Source organism: Pristis pectinata, chromosome 30 (genome assembly GCF_009764475.1).
Source record: "Pristis pectinata isolate sPriPec2 chromosome 30, sPriPec2.1.pri, whole genome shotgun sequence".
Lineage (NCBI taxonomy): Eukaryota > Metazoa > Chordata > Chondrichthyes > Rhinopristiformes > Pristidae > Pristis > Pristis pectinata.
The window spans coordinates 24,851,971-24,874,136 of record NC_067434.1 but is presented as its reverse complement, the minus strand read 5'-3'; the positions used below and the strand labels follow the sequence as shown (position 1 = coordinate 24,874,136).

General features: G+C 44.2%; 1 protein-coding gene across 1 annotated transcript in view; it reads right to left on the bottom strand.

Annotated features, from left to right (window-relative positions):
- The window catches only part of wdfy4 (WDFY family member 4), a 238,659-nt gene that overhangs the window by 71,965 nt on the left and 144,528 nt on the right, over nt 1–22,166 (bottom strand). The window contains 7 exon segments of the mRNA XM_052041363.1: nt 1,293–1,352; nt 1,451–1,536; nt 3,806–3,926; nt 4,835–4,983; nt 7,787–7,935; nt 9,542–9,632; nt 12,113–12,337. Coding sequence (XP_051897323.1) covers nt 1,293–1,352; nt 1,451–1,536; nt 3,806–3,926; nt 4,835–4,983; nt 7,787–7,935; nt 9,542–9,632; nt 12,113–12,337 — 881 coding nt within the window.

Sequence of the window (22,166 nt, the reverse complement as noted above, 5' to 3'; positions counted from 1 at the left end):
GTCATTTAATTTTGAGTTTAAATGAAGAAGCACCCTGTGAAATATACCAAGGAGCTCCAAAGCATCTAGATGTCAAAGTTAACTAAATCATTAAGGAATGTGAATATTATGATTGGAAACATTCACTACTTTGAAAATATGAAGAATAAATTGTAAAAATGCGAATGTTGTGAGTATTTGCTTTGGTTTTATTTCTGAATGTTTTCGGGATTGAAGTTTGACAAGTTCAAAGTTTGGATAAAGGCTGCTCGAGGAGTGATCCTGGAGCTGAGTCTGGAACCAGGCACGCTTTGGAACTCGCACTGGTCCATCCTAGAGATCGCAAGGTCAGGGTGTGAAGGACCAGTGTCTCTGATCCCTGGAAATTCAGTGGTACAGCAATGTGCCTGCTGAGGATTCCCAGGAATGTGAGATGGCTGTGAGGTGGGATGCCTTGGGGGAGGGGGTGGGGGGGGTGGGAATGTTGGTGGGAGGAATCCAAGGTTCCCACTCCCTGCAGGGGAACCTTGATGTAAAGGGGTTGTCTTCAAGCCTCCTGAACGAGCACTGACTGAGTTTGCTGCCTTACTGGTAAGGCAAACATGCGGTTGAAAGACTTTGACATCCAGTCTGCAATTTACACTCCTGGAGGGTTGAGTGGATCCTAAACTAAAGCTCAATCAAGATTGCACTGCGATCAATGGATGCTAACACAGAGGGGTGTGGATATTGAAAACTGTTACCTGATTTGGCGGTTTGAGTCAATTTAGATGGCAGAGCTAATAGAGCTGTTACCTTGCAACACCAGAGATCTGGGTTCGACCCTGCCTACATGCTTTTCCTGTGATCACGTGGGTTTCCTCCGGGTGTTCCAGTTTCCTCCCATATTCCAAAGATGAGCAGGCTGGTAGGTTAAATGGTAATTGGCCTCTGTAAATTGCCCCTTGTGTGTGGAAGAGTGGTAGAGTCTGGGAGGAGTTGATGAGAATCGTGGAGAATAAAAGAAGCGTGACTGATGTAGGATTAGTGTCGATGGTGGGCGATGGTTGGTGCAGACTCGATGGGCCGAAGGGACTGTTTCTGTACTGTATCTGTCTATGATTCTGTGAATGGAGGAGGGTTGGGGGAGGGCAGCTGGTGCTCAGCTTCAGAAGCTTTTCCTATAAACTTAGTTTAAGCACAATAACACTGGCATAGTTTCCCACCCAGAGGTCAGTTTGGCCGATAGACTTGATGTCCTACTTGGCAGGGAACACACCAGAATGAAGCCCATTGCAGACAACAGTCAGGAAATCTCAACAGAGTGAACTCACCCTAGATTTCTGGTGGTATCAGGATTTCCTTTCTTCAAAGCTGGTATCATATTGCAGAATCTGTAGAGAACAAGGGTAAACCAATCAGAAATTCAGTGGAAAACTGCCACTCAAATGACAGCAGTTGGGAGAGCCATGTATTTTATTCATATACTTACTTTCTTAAGATGCTTTTCTTATCATTTTTATGGCAAACAAGGAACTTTGTAAATCCACTCTTTAAAAAGATTTCAAATGCAATATCCTAAAGGGAAAGAATGAAAAAAAAGTTAGAGGGTCCTAAACACAATATTGTAATTACTTAACACAAAACAGTCCAAAGTGGAATTGTACAATCTAAAGTGGCTGTAAGACTTCAATTTATAATTAGTACAAGTGTCGCCCTTTAACAACTGCCAAGGGAAATAGGTCCTTCCTGTTTACCAGCTCTGGTCCTTTGATCATTTTGTACAGCTCAATTACATCTCCTTCCAGTATCCTTTGTTCTAAAGAAGCATCCCAGCCTAGTCAGTCTCTCCTCATCACTCTCATTGACCAGCCCTGTGAATCTCCTCTGCATCCCCTATAGCTCATTGACCTATATCCGCCCATGTAACAGGACCCAAGCCCTGATCTCCAGCCCCATGATTCCCACCATTGTGATTTCCACCTTCCCCAGACACAGTACAAGCCCAATCAGGTCACCAGCCACCCCGAACCTAGCCTCTGAATGCAGGGCTCATGGTGTACCCATTAGGATTTGTGTGGACACAAATTTCAGGGAGATGAGTTAAGGTTATCTAGGGAAAGGAGAAATCAAACCTCAACAATTCTAAACAAAATGCGCTGATGATATGAAATATGTAACTACAAAGCAAGCTAAGGACTAATTCTATTTCAAATTGTGATAGGGAGATTGTATTTTTAAAGTTTTTCTGATTGATTCAATGACCTTTATGTTGAAGATGACCTTTGCTGCACTGTCATTTACTTGGAAGAAATGTTTTGTTTCTTCATTCTTCATGTATTTGTTCAGTCTGTGGAATCGGCATTGTAAGAAGTTTTAACAGACTGGATGTAAAGCTTGTTCGAGGCTGTATTTAATAGAGCAATGAGGGTAATGAGGGTGATGAGGGTAATGAGGGCGATGAGGGTGATGAGGGTAATGAGGGTAATGAGGGTGATGAGGGTGATGAGGGTAATGAGGGTAATGAGGGTGATGAGGGTGATGAGGGTAATGAGGGTGATGAGGGTGATGAGGGTGATGAGGGTAATGAGGGTGATGAGGGTGATGAGGGTGATGAGGGTAATGAGGGTGATGAGGGTAATGAGGGTAATGAGGGCAATGAGGGCGATGAGGGTGATGAGGGTAATGAGGGTAATGAGGGCGATGAGGGTGATGAGGGTAATGAGGGTAATGAGGGCAATGAGGGCGATGAGGGCGATGAGGGTAATGAGGGCAATGAGGGTGATGAGGGTAATGAGGGTGATGTGTTAGTGGAACTGGCACAGAAGAGGGGTTGAGTCCGGCATAGATCAGCCGAGGTCACACAGCAGGTTGCCTACTCCTGCTCCTATTTTCTTGTGTTTTCATTTAAATCTCCATAAAACGCCAACTGGGATTCACCTGGAGTGTTCTGGGCATCAGACACTTGAAGATTTGTCAAAGCTTGGAGAGTTACAGAGGCAATTTACCCAAACCGCCTCAGCTTTGAGGGAATTTAGACCTGAGAATCTGGAATTGTTTTCAGACACCAAATAAAGCATTGGGAAACTTAACAGAGGCATGCAAAATGATAAAGGGTTTGGATGTTAACAATCTGAGGATGCAACTGATCCAAAAAGCCAGGAGTAATCAGGAGAATTTTTTAAACCCAACGTCCTGCTGTGACCTTGGTTGTACTGCTGAGAGGGATAGTGGGGCAGATTTGATGGTAATTTTCAAAAGTAAATTAGATGCAAGCTTAAAAAGGAAAAGATCTGTAGGTTTTCAATGACTTAGTCTGGTCACATGGTCTGCCTGTATGCTGTAAGATTCTGTGACAAGTCTGTCTAAGTCCCAAACCCTACTGCTTGGGAAGTCTTAGATTCCATCATGATTGGTCCTGCCAGCTCATCTCCAACAGTGAGGTTCACTCAATCCAAATAGCCCAAGGTGAAATGAATTGACCAGGCATCATGATCCTATTTTGTTGCCAATTCCCCTTAGGAGGTGGACATGCTGTGTATGGTTCTGAAGAACTCTACAGCTGAGTTGTCTGACAGCCCTCACTGTCACACCTTCTACTTAAAGAACAGCCACTTGGGTGACACCTGGGCAGACCTGCCAGATTAGCCACCCCTGGCAGAGGAGGCAACACACAGGTGACAAAAGCCCCAACTTTCTCTTTAAGCTGGAAACCTCCTTTAAGGCTATATTGCCTTTTATCACCACAATGGAATAATTCTTTTGTGATCATTGTCCTCAATCTTATTGACTGTTGATACATCAGGGATTAGATTTCACCTGATCAGATGCAGAAACCTTTGATCACCTGAAGGAGGAAGCGGCGATGATGGATTTCTTGAACACCATTCCAAGGATATCTGGAACATTTTGGAATTTTCCCACCAGCCTCTTTATTGCACATATCGTAAATGTAGGAATCATTAATACTGCAAAGCAAAAACAGGGTAACATTGACATTAAAAATCCAACAAATACAATTCTTAAGACAGAACAAACCCACTGCAAGGCCCTGCCTTATGCTGGGACAGTTTCCATGGCTACCAGTGGGTGCGATAGGTGTGCTGTCCAAGTCCTTCAGCTGTGAAATAAGGATTGTCAGCACACCAATCCTCGGACAACAGCAGGACTGGTCCTCCGAGCAGAACTTCACCCGAGTCTTTATGGCAGGGATGGTTGTGTCTCATCAGCTTGGTTGAAGTTTGTGGAACTAACAAGGATCAGAGGGCAGAGCACTTGATGTAGCCAAGAATGTTAGCTCAGCACTTGACTAAGTCCTTCCTGGCTGACTGAACAAAGAGAAAGCCCACAGGTTCTATGGGAAAAGGGAATTAAAAACTGGCTTAGTAGGAGAAAACCAAGGGTAATGGAGATGGGAGTTTTAGTGATGGGAAAGAACTGTGTTACCGGGGCTCCTTGGGACCCCTACTGGGCCCCTTGCTTTTCATGATTTAAACTTAAATGCAAGGACCAGGATTAAAAAGTATTCTGATGACTCCAAGTTGTGCATTTGATAATGAGCAGGAAAATCCCGGGGGAGTGGGGGGTGTGGGGGGAGGGGGAGACATCAGTGGACACAGGAGCAGCAAATGGAATTCAAATTGGGCCACGTGCATGGTAATGTGTTCGAACAACACGAACAGGGCAAGGGAGCCTCGATAAGTGGAAGGACAATAGTGCAGAGGAACAGAGGACTTTGGAGTGCACGTCCACAAATCCCTAACGGTGATGGGCCAAGGAGAGAAGATGGTCTTGAAGGCACACAGAATACTTGATACAGAATATAAGAACAGAGAGGTCAAGGGAGAGAGTTTGACTACATCAGATGGAACATTACCTCGAAGGATGGTGCTTGGTACAGTAAACATCGCCAGAAGACGACAGAGTGAAATTCTCACAGATGTAGAAGTGATTTTTACCAAACAGCAGAACACTTTCCATCAACAAGTGGTCTTCTGCGACAATGAGGGAAAACTTCATGTTGATCTGTGAAAGAATGGCATTTTAATGTTGGGCAATGCTGGAAATAGACCTGCTCCCATCCTCAATTATAAACAGTCAACAAACAAGGACTTAATGGATAAAAGCAGGAAATGGCCAGCTGTCAGGAACTCTGGGACCATACATGGTCCATTTTCAGGATCACTGGAATCAGACCAGACCAGGTATTCAGGGCCTCCAGAATCAGACATGGCCAGTGGTCAGCATCACTGGAATCTGGCTGAGGATAGGATTCAGGATCTTTGGAATCACACTGAATCCAGTATTCAGGACCTCTGGAATCAGACAAAGCTCAGAATTTTGGATTAATGGAATCAGGCACAATCCTGCATTCAGAATCACTAGGCACAGTACATTGGATCAGCGAAATCAGAAATTGTGGGTTACTGGAATCAGGCAGCTGGCTATTCAGGAAGACTGGAATCAGGCTGAACACCAGTATTCAGGATCACTGGAATCAGGATCTCTGAAATTTCGGCTACAAAACTAGCCCCTCTCCTAAAATGAAGATCAAGTGTCTGCTGTGTATTAGAGGAATCAATAGATACGGGGATCTGGAGGAAGACAATGTTATGGTAGGAGATCAGCCATGTTCTTGTTGAATCAGGATAGAGGTGATACAAGGCTTACCTCTACTTCCATTTCTTAAAACAAACCCCACTTCCTGGAACTAACCTTGTTCCTTGAAAGAAACTATGCTCTGCAAAACTATTCCCTAACTCAAAACCAAACCCACTCCTGAAAACTAACTCTTTCATTATATTAATCCCATTCCTCATAACAAAACCCTCTCTGGTATTAATCCAAATCCTTGAAACCCATCCTCTCCCCAAACTAAACCCTCCCTAAATACTAGCCCCCCTCCCCAGTATGGAGACTCCTTCCCATAATTACACCTACTTCCCAATGATAAAGACTACTCCTCTCCAAAACTAACCCCTCTCCATGATGTTTACTCCCCTGCTTGATTCATTCCCTGATACGTAAACCCCTCTCAATTGCCACAAGGGATAAAGTCCAATAAAGTTAATGAATATTAGAGGCTGGCTGCTGTATATCTGGAAATATTGTGAACAGCAACTACATTGTAAGTTGTGGAACAGGGAACTGGAGAGATATTTCAATTTGTTTCAGTAAATTGACTGAATTACAAAGAGGCTAACTTTCACATCAATAATGGACTCCTTCAAAGTCCCCTCATTCCCATCAAGTTTGTACATCCATTACACCTGCTTTTGTATCATTATGTTTTTTACCTTTCTTAGAAATAGGTCATTCGCCCCAACTGGTCTGAGCTCCTCCTCTGTGCCATCTTCCCCAGCCATGACAACCCTTTGTTCCCGTCTTCCCCTCCAGAGGTGGTGTGGATTTAGGAAGGAACTTTCCAGAGTGGAGGTGACAGTTCCTGAAGGTGGTGCCCAGTGAAGACCAGTACTGACCCGTGGGTAGTGAGGGGACAGCGAGAGGATTGACTGGGAGATGCTGAAGGACCAGGATTGAACAGAATGAGGTGTACGGGTCTGGTCACCCGTTATAGGAAAGACATGGTTAAACCCGAAATAGTGCAGAGAAGATTTGTGAGGATGTTGTCAGAACTAGAAGGCCCGAGTTACAGGGAGTGGTTGGCCAGGCTGGGTCTTTATTCCCTGGAACGTAGGAGAATGAGGGCCGACCTTATAGAAGTGTTTAAAATGATGAGAGGCACAGATAAGGTGGATGGTCATAGTCTTTTCCCCAGGGTAGGGGAGTCCAAAGCTATGGGGCATAGCTTTAGGGTGAGAGGGGAAAGGTTTAAAAGGGACCTGAGGGGCAACTTTTTCCACGCAGAGGGTGGTGAGTATATGGAACAGACTGCCAGAGGAAGTGGTTGAGACAGGTACAATAGTATCGTTAAAGAAGCACTTGGGCCGAACACAGGAAATTTGGACTAGCTGGGTGGACAACATGGTCCGCATGAACTGGTTGGGCCGAAAGGCCTGTATCCATGCTGTGTAGCTCTATGATTCCATGACTCCTCTGTTATTCATATCAATCACTCCTTGGGGCAGTCAGTCCAGTATTTTCTGGCTGAAGAGGGCTCCTCAGATCTGAAATTTACATCTTCAGGTTTTGGATTACATTTTCTCAATAACCATCCATCAGATCATCACCTTAACGATCACCATCAGGTCACATCTCAATTTTTCCTTTTCCAGAAAGAAACTTCCAGCCAAGTGCTGGGAGTGGAATGAGGTTTGTAGCTTTTACACCTGCTCAGTAACGGTGGGTTGAACAGGCCCTTTCTATGAAAGGTGCCAGCCTGTGCAGTCTCCGTCGGGTTCAATCCTGGTCCTTCAGCATCTCCCAGTCAATCCTCTCGCTGTCCCCTCACTACCCACGGGTCAGTACTGGTCTTCCCTGGGCACTACCCCTTCAGGTATCAGCACCCCCATTCTGGAAAGTTCCTTCTTAAATCCACACCACCTCATCCAGGTCTTTCTAAAAAAGACAATTTATTTTGACAGGATAGTTTCTGTAATAGTTTTGTCTTTGATTTTGTTTATTGCTTAAGCCCTTGCACGGACAAGGTGTGATGAAAGCCACAAATGCCGTGGTGACTGTGGAGGAACAGCAGAGGAGGGGTTTTTTGAAATGTCCTCTGTGTATTTTCCTCACAAGGCAACCAAACTTAAAATCTCCATAAATCTCTGACTTTAAATGAACAATTGTGTTTTGAATCAATTTGGCTTAAGGAACAATCTTAACAATATGATGCATCAACTTCAACTTGTTGATAATATATCCATACCTTCTCTTTCTCAACCAGGTCCTCGAAAATGGCTTGTCTCTCCACACACTGCTCAAAGAACTCCTCAGAGTGGACACTTTCAGCAAGGGCAGGGAAAAACGTTAACTGACTGCAGTCAATGCCCTCTTCATCGATGCTCATCTCCCCTGCTGGAATCAACACTAATGCTGAGTGTGTATTTTATGGCAAGTTCCATAAGACCATGAATTAGGCCATTTGTCCCATCGAGTCTGCTCTGCCATTCAATCAGGGCTGATTATTTTGTTCAACCTCATTCTCCCACCTTCTCCCCGTAATCCTTAACCCCCTCACCAATCCAGAACCTATCAATCTCTGCCTTAAATACACCCAATGACTTGGCCTCCACCACCCTCAGTGGCAACAAATTCCACAGAATCACCACCCTCTGGCTGAAGAAATTCCTTCTCATCTCAGTTCTAAAGGAATATCCCTTTATTCTGAGGCTGTGCCCTCGGATCCTAGACTTTCCTACTGATGGAAACATCCTCTCCACGTTCAATCTATCCAGGCCTTTCAGTATTCAGTATTTCAAATTCAAAATAATCACCATGTCCGAACTAATTATAACACTATACAACATAACTTCCAGCACAAAAAAGTACTGTGAATAGTGGAAATCTGAAATAAAAATTCATTTGCTGGGAAGGACACTCAGCAGGTCAGACAGCATCTGCAGAGAGAGAAAGCCCCAGAAATTCAGCTCTTGTTATGCTTATGCATTAAAAGTTTAAATTTTCCAATGTACAATGAAATTACAATGATTTTCAGGTTTAATCACATCACCCCAGAAGTTCGGCCAGGCAGTACCAGTTGCACACCCAATAGTGTCAAACCGTGATGGAAAATTGGCCGTGTGGTTCAGAGTGTCCCTCTAACCGGGCCAGATCTCGTGCAGCTACTTTCTCTGTTGTAGCACATTAAAGGGAAATGCATTGAGCAGCTCTGGGAAGCTAGCCTCAGTCCACGGAATCTGCAACCCCTCTGCTCTGTATAGATCTCCACACCTCCACCTCATGAATAACACGGCAGCCAGACCATGATCCTTGCACTGGACACCCCTCCCACCCCAGGTGACTCAACAACAATCCTCTCTCCTTCGCCACATCCCAGCCTGGAATCATGGAGTCATATAACTATGCACAAAGCTATCTGTGAAAGAGATTGGAAATGCAACAAAATCTGAAGGAGGTGTACATGGGCAGGCACGGTAATGCAGTGGCTATCATGACGCTATTACAGCACCAGCGACCCAGGTTTAATTCCGGCTGCTGTCTGTATGGAGTTTGTACATTCTCCCCGTGTCTGCGTGGGTTTCCTCCGGGTACTCCGGTTTCCTCCCACATTCCAAAGACGTACGGGTTAGGAAGTTGTGGGCATGCTATGTTGGTGCCGGAAGTGTGGCGACACTTGCAGGCTGCCCCCAGAACTCTCTACACAAAAGATGCATTTCACTGTATGTTTTGATGTATGTGTGACTAATAAAGATATGTTATCTTATCTTATCTATGGGAGAAGCAGAAGCACTACCTGAGGTCAGCAATGTTACAGAACTGCACTTCACATGTGCTTAGTGCGGTTAATCCTGCAAAACATCCAGAAGTGCTCACCATAAAGGGGAAGAAGGGACCAAAGCACTTCGGTTATCAGGTATTAGGTATTAAGGAAACTATTCATTTCTACCTCCCCAAGGATTCAGACCAGCAGCAGGAGTGTTAGAAAATTTTAGTGATTTACCCGAGTATAGTTGGTTTTCAGTTCTTCCCACATGTTCATCTGTGGAGCATAACTTTAGGTAGAACTGATCATTTCCAGGATTCACACTGATCTGTGATGAAAATAAATGATAAATGTGAAGGATTTTGAGACTGGATTTTTTAATCTGATTCTCCTTAACTCATTATAATGAAGTATGAACAATTCAAGAAGTAATTTTTCAAACATGAGATGCTATGGCAGGTCACAAAGATGAACAAAGTGTGGTGTAAGTTAATTCATTGGGATTGAGGCAAGCAAGTTGCTTTAATATTTTATTAATGAAATGTAAAATGCTGTCTCCAATTATAGACCAAAATTCAGAGGAAAGCAAATACAAGAAATTTGAAACCATCAGCAGGTCAGGCAGCACCTATTGAGAGAAAAACAGAGTTAGTGTTTCAAATCAATAACCTTTCATCAGTTCCAGTATCTGTAGTGCTTTGTTATTGTACTGTTGAAGAAAGCAATGATAATATAACAATGTTAAGTTGCATTGGACATTGATGAGACCACACCTGGAAATATTATGCACAGTTGTAGTCGCCACCAGAATGATGTTGTCAGGTTTTCTTTAGGGGAGAGCATGATGGGGGTGACTGGGGACCTTGGGGCAAGGAGGCCTGGCCACTCAGCACAAAACAAGTCCTGGCAGGGGATCTAAAACAGTTACATACATAAAGGGTCTAATGACTATTTTAGGAGAGGATAAAAAAAACTGCAGATGCTGGAATTCTAAAACAAAAACAGAAAATGCTGCAGATACTCAGCAGGTCAGGGTGCATCTGTGGGAAGAGAAACAGAATTAATGCTTCAGATTGAAGATTCTTCATCAGAACTGAGAAGAAGACTAAAGAAGCTTCTAAAACTGCAGGGAGGACGGGGGAGAGGGATGTCTCTGATGGGATTAAACTGGGGTAACCATGGGAATAAACTGTAAACAAGGTTATCTGGTCAGTGAGTAAATGGGAGCAGTTAGGGAGTAAGAACATGGACAAAAGAATGTGGGAGTTGTGAAATGCAGGGCAGGGGGACAAACCTGGCAGGTCAGATTGGGCGTGTCCTCCATCCACAGAGAAACAAAAGGAAGGAAATAAAAAAGCAAGTTGAGCTGATGTTACAGACAGACGACTGATACAGACCGAGAAACCAGGTTACCTGAAGTTGCAGGATTCAGTATTGAGTCCAGAAGGCTGCAACGTACCCAGATGGTAGATGAGGTGCTGTTCCTCAAGCTTTCCTTGGGCCTCACTGTGACAGTGCAGGAGGTCACAGACCAATAGGTCAGAGTGGGAGTGGGACAGGGAATTAAAGTGTCAAGGAACTGGTAGCTCAGGGTCATCCCTGCAGACTGAATGCAGGTGTTCTGCAAAGCGATGATCCAATCTGCATTTGGTTTCCCTAGTGTAGAGGATACCGCAGTATGAACACTGAATGCACTAGACCTGACTGGAAGACATGCAAGTGAATTGTTGCTTCATCTGTTAGGACTGTTTGGGTGCCTGGATGGTGGGAAGGGAAGAGGTGAGAGGATAAGTGTTGCATTGCCTGTGGTTGCACTGGGAAAGTGCTGTAAGGGGGGATGTTTGGTGGGAACAGAAGAGTGGACCAGGGAGTCACAAAGGGAAGGGTCCCTGTGAAATGCTGAAAGAAAAGGAGAGGGGAAGATGTGCCTGGTGGTGGAATCTCTTTGAAGGTTGTGGAAACTGTGAAGAATCATCTGTTGATTGTGGAGTCTGGTGGGGTGGAAGGTGAGGACCAGGGCAACTCCATCCTTGCTCTGTCCCAGAGGAGATGGGGGTGAGAGCCGAGGTATGGGAAATGGATGAGATATGATTGAAGACTTTGTTAATGATGGTAGAGAGGAAGTCGCAGTTCAGAAAGAAAGACTGTTTCGGGATGTCACCAAAAACTCAGGAAATACAGCTAATAAAATTTTGAATTGACATTTCTTTTCCAGTGAGCTTGGGTGCAGGACTCGACCTCTGAACCAGGGTTTCATTGCACTGACTTTATACTCATAAACCAGGCCCTGTGTCCGGTTTCTAATGTGCTGTCCCTGTGCCATTTAAAGGAACGCCCCTTTCACTTTTCCCATGATCGCACATCACAGGAATTCCCGAGAGAGAGCTTACCCGCTTCATTTTAAGTTATTCCATTTCCAGCTGCTACCGTGAATTTCTGATGTCAAGCAAGTTGCAAATTTGTGTTCTTACTGCCAGTTGCTTCAGCAAGAGACAGGCCAATGCCACTCACCACTTTTTGAATGACTATTGGAGGGGGATGGGGTGGGGCCAGGGGGAGAGGCAATCATTTTATTACAATTTTAACATTTGTGACAATGTGCCTTGAAATGTTATCATTTAGAACTTAACATATTTTCTACTTAAACACCCCTGAGAGAAGGGACATATTTACTGCACATCTTAATACTACAAACACATAGGATCAATTCTCTGCCTTAATTAACAGATGTGCCACTTTGCCAGCTTAGACAGTGATGCATTGGGGTTCTGAAATATTCAATGTATTCTCCAAAAAATATAATCTTACTTCACTTTTGGCCTGTTTGGCTCGACATGCACCGTAAGCATAATTGATGCAAATGGTTTGTCGTCTCATCTTCTTCCTGATTCGGCTGGGGCCCTCAGCCATGTCCAGCATCCAGGCACCCTGCTGGAACCCTGATGAAGGACCCCATAATCCTCTCTCTTGAAGCAGCTGCTGTTCAACCTTGGCCCAGTCTTTTGACGCTCGGTTCAGAATGCACTTCTGCATCTGGGGACGCAAGTGAAAAGCCTCAACAGATGGTGTCTATGCAGCCTGCAGCTGCCAGCTCAATTGGCACTTTACTCCTCTATATATAAAAAAAGACACTGGATTTTTTCTGCTGGATTACACAGGCTCCAACACATTATCCTATAATAACAAACTCAGCATTGACCAGGGATCACACTCACTCAACAAAGGCTACAGTGGTCATTAAAGGCCCTTGGCCTCATCTCCAAGTTCACGGGACCACCTCATGTACATAGACTTTATTAGGAAATAAGGGAACCAGCATCTCGCAGCCTCAGGGCATGTAAAGCATTCTGGAAGTGTGACCACTGTTGTAATGTAGGGACCACAGCACCAGTTTAAACACAGCAAGCTCCCACAAACAACAAGGTGACAATGTTGAGATTCTGTCTCTGAGTGGTGGTGATATAGGGATGTTCATTGATTATGGGGGAACTTTCCTGGTTCCCTGCCGAATTGGGGTGAAAGATTGTTAAGAGGCACTTGGACAGGTACATGGATAGGAAAGGTGTAGGGGGATATGGGCCAAACACAGGCAAATGGAACTAGCTTAGGTGGGCATCTTGGTCAGCATGGACCGGTTGGGCCGAAGGGCCTGCTCCCCTGCTGTTTGATTCTATGACTCACGAAGGCAGATAGGACTTCGGTCGAGCAGCTGCACTGAACGTCAGTACCTCCACGTCTGAGTGCCAGATTAGAACTTTGTGCCAAGCCCTTGAAACAGGACTTGAATCTCAGCACCTTCTGGCTGAGAGGTGAGAGTGCAACCCACTGAACCACAGCTGAAATGTCAGGATAGTTTGTGACAGGCCACATATTTAAAAGTACACAGGGTTAGGTGTTTAAAAGTAAAGGTGTAACACTGAGCAATAATGAATGGTACAATATAACAACAACAAATGATTTGATTGTGAAAAGCAGCCTGGAACCTGCTGTAGTAGCAGCTAATGTATGTTTAGTGTGTTCCTGTGACAATCCTCTGACCACTAATTAAATGGAATTGCAAAGCAATTTCAAGGAATGTTTCTGTTGAAGGAGCAGCCAGAGGAGTGTGCTGGCAATTCTGTGCTGCCATCACAGGAGACACTGATCATTTTGGATTTACCTTCAAGCAAAACCCAGTCAGAATCTTCAAGACATTGCAAATTGCTTACCAAACTTTGATGGTAGTCAATACATTTTTATCTTTCTTAAATTGCTACACGTCTAATAAGATTCCCATAGGCTGCTGGCACCTAGTCCTTGGCTACCTAGATAAACTCCAGAGATACACTGGTTTAATCTGAAACTTCCATTAACCTGTACATTAGATCACACGTGTTCACCACATCCCCACTGTCCATTGATGAATGCTCATCAACCTGAACTTTTTCTCTCTCTCCACACATGCTGTCAGACCTGCTGAGTGCTTTCAGCATAGTCAGATTTGTCTTGGGTTTCCAACATCTGTAATGTTTTGCTTTTGAATGATATATTCATATGTAACCATTAGTAGGTTACACATTATCATTTTATGTCATATAACTCAATGGAACAATATGTACAGACTGAAAATAATCATTCTGATTCTACACATCTCTACATACACCACCAGGTTTAAGGACCGCTTCTATCCCGCTGTTATAAGACTCTTGAATGGACCTCTTACGTGATAAAGATGAATTCTTGATTTCTCAATCTCACAGTCGTGGCCCTTGCACCTTAACTGTCTGCCTACGCTGCACTTTCTCTGCAACTGTAATGCTATATTCTGTATTCTGTTATTGTGTTTTTTTACGTTTTTATACTATCTTGATGTACTTATGTATGGAATGATCTGTCTGGATGGCAGGCAAACAAAGCTTTTCACTGTATCTTGGTACATGTGACGACAATCAGCTCACATTCAGCTTAGTGTTAACTTTGGTTCAGTAATAGCTCAAAAGGTCATGTTTTCCAGCCCCACTCAAACAAAAAACACAAGTAGCTAACCTCAGCAGATAGTTTTTTTTTTCAAACATGCGAACTTGATCAGGAAGGATGTAGGTACAGGAGGAATGATGATCCCAAGCAGTGGGGACATTCAGGTCAAAGCATCTTTCTGCTCGACCCATTGATGGTCCACAGATTGAATAGCACCTTCAACTACTTTAAACTAGCCTCAGGGGCCAGAGTGAGCAGTGGCAAAAGGGAGGCAACGTTCTTTGGTATCTTGTCTGATTGAACCTCTGTTCCTTTCACCCTCAAGTCCAATTACCATGAAGGTGCTGGGAATATGGTTCAGTGGAGTCACAGCACACATCAAAAACTGGGTGGATCACAAAGCCAAGGTGAAGCAGAAGCTGAGATTGTGGGAGCATTTCGTTGCAGGAAGAGTCTGGTGTAACGGCCAGAGTGATGTCAAGTATCCCATCAGGCTTCGGCAGGATACTCTGCTGCCTAGGAAGAGACATTGGAAACCACAGAACAAGGGGGCACAGTGGAGGAAGGTCATGTAATTTTCACTTGGTCAATCTCAATTGAGAACATAGCTGAGAGAGTTTTACCAGCCCTGTGGATTATCCTATTGTAAACATCCAGGACATTGGATGGATTATAAATCTCAAATAAACACTCTGGTAATTTAGGAACCAAATGGTTAAAATAATTGTAGGATGGCACCAGCAGCAATTTGAAGAAGTTAAGGAAACACATGCTCATGTGGATGAGGATTGGAATTAAGGCCCTATAAAGGCAATAAAGAACTAAGCAAAGTATGGGAGGCGTGTGAAGAAGTGTATAAAAAGCTGCCTTATGAGATGACCAGCAGCAGTGACCCCGGAGACCAGCCACTGAAGAAAATGACCGAGTCAGGGACTCAGAGAAGAATCACCAAGATCGAACCCCGGCCAAGTTCATCAAGAATGGGTAATACGTGAACATAGGTGGTGGGTTTTGGAAGTTGTGGAAGTAAACCAAAGAGTTGTGCAAGTAACTAAAAGAGTTGTGAAACTAAAGAGTTAAGTGATTGTTTGAAACTATGTGGTGAATCTTTGAGTTGTGTGAATCAATCACGATTAATAAAGAAGTGCTGTTGTTGGGCAAAGTCAATTTCTGGTGTGTTTTTACCTGTGCTGTATTTAATTGTCATCAGCTGTAAGGTGTTTGGGGTGTGTTTGGGGGTCCATACCCTGCCTCTGCACCGCATCAGTCACCCAAACTGTTTTCAGGTTTATCTGAGATCAAAAATGGATTGGGTCTGCAGAATTACAATGTACATATTCCCAGAAAAAAGGAAGAAAACTATGCCCAGTGTGGCCCTCATTGTCATGGCCAGATGTGTGTGTGTGTGTGTGTGTGTGTGTGTGTGTGTGTGTGTGTGTGTGTGTGTGTGTGTGTGTGTGTGTGTGTGTGTGTGTGTGTGTGTGTGTGGCTGTGTCCAACTGTGTATAGAACCTGAGTACACCAGCACCATTACTGCTGAGGTTCTAACTGTTCCTGGTGTTACAAAGGAAGGGACGGGCTGAGGTACAATCAATTTAGTGAAAGATGGGCTCTAACCTGCTTGAAATGCACTGATCTTTTTTTCCACACTTGTTCATTTTTCAGAAGCTGGGTCTTGCAGAAGGTGGGCATTTATTGCCTATCATTTATTGCCCTCAAGAAGTGGTGGTGAACTGTCTCCGTGAATTGTTGGTGAAGGTACCTCCACATCTTGTTGGGCAGGAAGTTTTGCGATTTCAACCCGGTGACGAGGAACCAACGAGAAATTTCTTAATCAGTAACTGTGCGCGACATGGAAGGGAACCTACAAGTAGCCTTCCCATGCTCCTGCTGTCTTTGTCCTTTTTTGGTGGTCAAAAATGCGGGTTTGGGAGGTGCCCGGATTTTGTAGATGTTACACACTGCAGCCACTGTGCACCTGTGTGTGGGGGGGGGGCGGAATGAATATTTAGGGTGCTGGACGTGGTGCCAGTTAAGTCCTTTGATTGGTCCCAGATGTTGTCAAACTCATTGAGAATTGCTGGTGTTGCACACATCTGGGAAAGTGCAAAGTTTTCCATCATACTCCAGACTTATGCCTATTAGACGGCTATTGCCTGGTACTTTGGTGATGCAGTTGTTACTTGCCACTTCTCAGCCCCTGCCTGAATGTTGTCTGGCTCTTGCTCCTCACAGACATAGATTGTTTTATTTGATGAATTACAGCAAATGGAATCAAACGCGCAGTCATCAGCAAATAAGTGGCATGCAAGAGTTTGAGCACCCCGGTCAAAATTTCTGTTACTGTGAATAACTAAGCGAGTGAAAGTTAACCTGATTTCCAAAAGGCATAAAGTTAAAGATGACACATTTCTTTAATATTTTAAGCAAGATTACTTTTTTATTTCCATCTTTTACAGTTTCAAAATAACAAAAAAGGAAAAAGGGCCCGAAGCAAAAGTTTGGGCACCCTGCATGGTCGGTACTTAGTAACACCCCCTTTGGCAAGTATCACAGCTTGTAAACGCTTTCTGTAGCCAGCTAAGAGTCTTTCAATTCTTGTTTGGGGGATTTTTGCCCATTCTTCCTTGCAAGAGGCTTCTAGTTCTGTGAGATTCTTTGGCTGTCTTGCATGCACTGCTCTTTTGAGGTCTATCCACAGATTTTCGATGATGTTTAGGTCAGGGGACTGTGAGGGCCATGGCAAAACCTTCAGCTTGTTCCTCTTGAGGTAGTCCATTGTGGATTTTGAGGTGTGTTTAGGATCGTTAGCCTGTTGTAGAAGCCATCCTCTTTTCATCTTCAGCTTTTTTACAGATGGTGTGCTGTTTGCTTCCAGAATTTGCTGGTATTTAATTGAATTCATTCTTCCCTCTACCAGTGAAATGTTCCCCGTGCCACTGGCTGCAACACAAGCCCAAAGCACGATCGATCCACCCCCGTGCTCAACAGTTGGAGAGGTGTTCTTTTCATGAAATTCCTCATCCTTTTTTCTCCAAACTTTCCTGTGTCCTCACCACAAAATTCAGCGTCAGAAGTTTGCAAACGAACATCTAAACAAGCCTGATGCATTTTGGAAACAAGTCCTGTGGACTGATGAAGTTAAAATAGAACTTTTTGGCCGCAATGAGCAAAGGTATGTTTGGAGAAAAAAGCTTTGGGCTTGTGTTGCAGCCAGTGGCACGGGGAACATTTCACTGCTAGAGGGAAGAATGAATTCAATAATTCTGGAAGCAAACATCACACCATCTGTAAAAAAATTTAAGATGAAAAGAGGATGGCTTCTACAACAGGATAACGATCCTAAACACACCTCAAAATCCACAATGGACTACCTCAAGAGGCACAAGCTGAAGGTTTTGCCATGGCCCTCACAGTCCCCTGACCTAAACATCATTGAAAATCTGTGGATAGACCTCAAAAGAGCAGTGCATGCAAGACGGCCAAAGAATCTCACAGAACTAGAAGCCTCTTGCAAGGAAGAATGGGCAAAAATCCCCCAAACAAGAATTGAAAGACTCTTAGCTGGCTACAGAAAGCGTTTACAAGCTGTGATACTTGCCAAAGGGGGTGTTACTAAGTACCGACCATGCAGGGTGCCCAAACTTTTGCTTCGGGCCCTTTTCCTTTTTTGTTATTTTGAAACTGTAAAAGATGGAAATAAAAAAGTAATCTTGCTTAAAATATTAAAGAAATGTGTCATCTTTAACTTTATGCCTTTTGGAAATCAGGTCGGCTTTTACTCGCTTAATTATTCACAGTAACAGAAATTTTGACCGGGATGCCCAAACTTTTGCATGCCACTGTATCTGCCCTTCTGACCTTATAATGGAAGGTCACTGGTGAAGCAGCTGAAGATGGTTATGCTAGGACATTGCCTTGAGGAACTCCTGCAGGGATGTCCTGGGGCTGAGATGATTGACCTCTGACAACCACCTCCATCTCCCTTTGTGCGAGACGTGACTCCATTTAACATTTCTTTTCAATGCCCAATGACTTGATGTCAGACTCTAACGAATGCTGCGTGAAATCAAAGGCAGTCATTCTCACCTGACCTCTGAAATTTGGTTCTTTGGACCACATTTGGACCAGGGTTCAAATGAACTCTGACAAAAACCAAATTAGGCACTGGTGACTGGGTTATTGGTAAATGTCTCCTGCTGCACTGTCTGTGACACCTTCTATCACTTTGCTGATGACTGAGGATAAACTGACTGGGTGGTTATTACCAGGAATTGGTTTGTCCTGCTTTTTGTGAACAGGCAATTTTCCATACTGTGAGTTAGCCACTGGTGTTGGACCTGTACTGGAACAGCTTGGCTGGAGAAGCACAGGTTATCAGCACTGCAGCCAGGATGTTATCTGGTCCCAGAGTCTTAGCTGTATCTAGTGCTCTCAGCTGTTTCTTGACATTGAATTGGCTGGAGACAGGCTTCTATGATGGTGAGGATCTCAGGAGGGAGGCAAGGAAGAGTACCCATTCAGGACTTCTGACTAAATGTGGTCATGAATGCTTCAGCCTCGTCTTTCACACTCACTTGGTGGAGCCCATTATCATTGGTCATTGGGGTAATCTTGCAGCATCTGCCTCCTTTTAGCAGTTTAATGTCCACCCCCATTCAATAAGAGATGTGGTAGGACTGCGGAGCTTGGATCTGATCTGCTGGTTGTGAGGTCATGTTGCTCAGTCTATTGCCTGCCACTTAGCAAACATCTAGTCCTGTGCTGCAGCTTCATTTGGTGGGCTCCACCTTCTTGGGTCTGCCTGGTGCGGTTCCTCATTGAAACAGGGCCATCCCCCGACTTTACAGGGATGGTGGAATGGCTGATGCCATCACAGACTGTGCTGGTGAACATTTCTGCTGCTGCTGCTGGTCCACAGCACCTCACGGATGCCCATTGCGAGGAGGTGCCCATGATCGAATGTTGCAGACTGGTACGTTCCACAGTCCAGGAATGGTGCAGATGTCACAAAGGTGTATTCTGCTGGCCAGTGCTGTGTCATCGATCCCTTGTGGAACACATTAACAGAAGATCACATTTGATCGCAGTCAATCAGAGACGAGCTGAAGTAAAGTGACTTGTGGAGATTCAGAACTATCAGTTCCAGAACTGTAATTGTTTCCCTACAGAATCATTTGGCATAAAATGATAACATGGAAACGTAGCAAACAGGAGCGGGAATAAACCATCTGGCCCTTTAAGCTGCTCCAACATTCAATCCCAACACCACTTTCCCACTGTCACCTTGTAGCCCTTGATGACTTCTGCATCGAGAAATCTATCAACCACCTTAAATATGCTCCACGATTTGGCCTCTGCACCCTTCTGTGGTAGAGAACTCCACAGCTTCACCACCCTCTGAGTGAAGAGATTTCCTCCTCATCTCAGTCCTAAATATCTTAGCCTGTGACCCGCATCCTAGTCCACACCCACACCCCAATCTGGCAGAAACACCCTTCCCGCATCGAGTCCGTCTCATCCTATTCAAATTTTGTACGCTTCAGTCAGACCTTTCTCATCCTTCTAAACTCTAGTGAACACAAGCCCGGTCAATCTAATTTCTCCTCATATGACAGTTCGGGAATCAGTCTGGTGAACCTTTGCTCCACTGTCTCTATGGCAAGAATATCCTTTCTTAGGTAAAGAAGACAAAACCACACACAATGCTCCAGCTGAGGTCTCATTATTAAATTATACCCTGTACAACTGTAGTAAAACATCCTTGTTCCTGCATTTAAGACCTCTTGCAGCCAAGGCCAACGTGCCACCATTTGTCTTCTTAACTGCTTGCTGTACCTGCATGTTTGCATTCAGTCACTGGTATATTGGGATACTCAAGTCCCTTTGTACATCAACATTTCCCAATCTATCACCATTTAAACTGAAGTGGATGACTGCACATCTATGAATACTATACTGCATCTGGCAATACGTTTGCCCACTCACAGAACTTGTTTAAATCACCTTGTATTCTTGCTCACAACTCACATCCCCACCCAGTTTGAAGTAATTGGTGAACTTAGAAACATTATATTGGTTCCCCCATCAAACTATTGGCACATATTGTGAACAGCTGAAGTTCAACCGCTGATCCCTGTGATACTGTACTTGTCATAGCCTGCACTATGAGAAAGTCCCATTTATGCTAACACTCTGTTTCCTGTCTGTCAATTAATTTTCAATCAATGCCAGTATGTTATCCCAAATCCCCAATCTTGGAAAGCCCATTCCCTGGTTGACTCCTCAATGTGTTGGTCCATGAATCATCTTGTACACACTCCAGGAATTTACCCACCACAATGTTATCCTTAATCTGTTTTGGCCAGTCTATCTTTTGATTAGAGCAGGCCATTATTAACAAAGTATTCTTTTTACACACTCTAAATTCCTGTTTAATGCTGCCTCCTATATTATCAAATGAGAAAGTAATTGGGTTATTTTTAATTATCATTAAAAATAATCCAATTATATGACTATTTATAACTTTGCTTGTCAGATTCTTGGAGATGCCCTGTCAATGTGGTCAGAGGAATGTTTACTCATTCTACCCCTTATCCATGAGCTAATGCAGCACAGCTCAGGTTTTCAAATTAGAGCTTCCAGGTATGTTGTATCAGAGACCTCAAGGTACAATGCAACTGAAGTACACAGGGTGCAAAATGTTCTGGAATGGTTGGATCAAAAGATCAAAGGTTTTGGAATTTCCTGCATTAATTCACCCTCTGGGCCATCACATCATCTGATATTGAACTGGAAAGAAGTGAATCTCTGCTGTACGGATATTTGGCAAACTGACTGGAGGCTATTTTTCATGTTTGGCTAATAGAAATAGGAGAAAATGTGATGTATATAAAATAAAACAAAATGCAGGTAATACTCAGAAGGTTAGACGACTTCTGTGGAGAGAAGCTAAGTTAATGCTTCAGGTCTGCCTCCTTAAACAGAACCAATCCTAAAACACTGAGAATCTAAAACCCTCCTTCCTGCACTACCCCTGGAGCCACACGCTCCCCTGCATTCTCCTCCTTTTCCGTACTTCTGGGAAGCGTGGTCGGTCTCCTGGTGTTTGCTCCCCCGCACACAGGGTCTCTCTGTCAGCATGTATGTTGTTTGAACGTTGCTTACAGTGAAGGTGAAAGCTGCCTTCCTCTCCCCAAAGCCTCAGTCTCACCCATGGCATTCATAATGGCTCATTGCTGCTGTCTGAAAGGGAGTGTGTCTTTGAGACTCCCAGCTCTGATGAAGGATCCGGGACCTGAAACATTAGTAGTTTTCCTTTCCACAGATGCAGCCTGGCCTGCTGAGCATCTCCAGCATTTTCTGTTTTTCATTTTTTTGATTTTTATTTCTCTTAAAGGGCGGTTGCCTGGTCCAGTTGCTGTACAGGGAACATAGAACACAGAACAGTACAGCACAGGAACAGGCCCTTCGGCCCACAATGTCTGCACTAAGCACAATGCCGAATTAAACTAATCCCTTCTGCCTGCACGTGATCCGTATCCCTCCACTCCCTGCACATTCATGTGTCTATCTAGCAGCCTCTTAAATGCCACTGTCATATCTGCGTCCACTCCATTCCAGGCACCCACCACTCTCTTTGTAAAAAAAAACTTGCCCTGCACACCTCCTTTAAACATTCCCCCCTCTCATCTTAAATGCATGCCCTCTAGTATTAGACATTTCGACCCTAGGAAAAAGATTCTGACTGCCTATCTACGCCTCTCATAATTTTATAAACTTCTATCAGGTCTCCCCTCAGCCTCCGTCGCTCCAGAGAAAACAACCCAAGTTTGTCCAACCTCTCCTTATAGCACATGCCCTCTAATTCAGGCAGCATCCTGGTGAACCTCTTCTGAACCTTTTC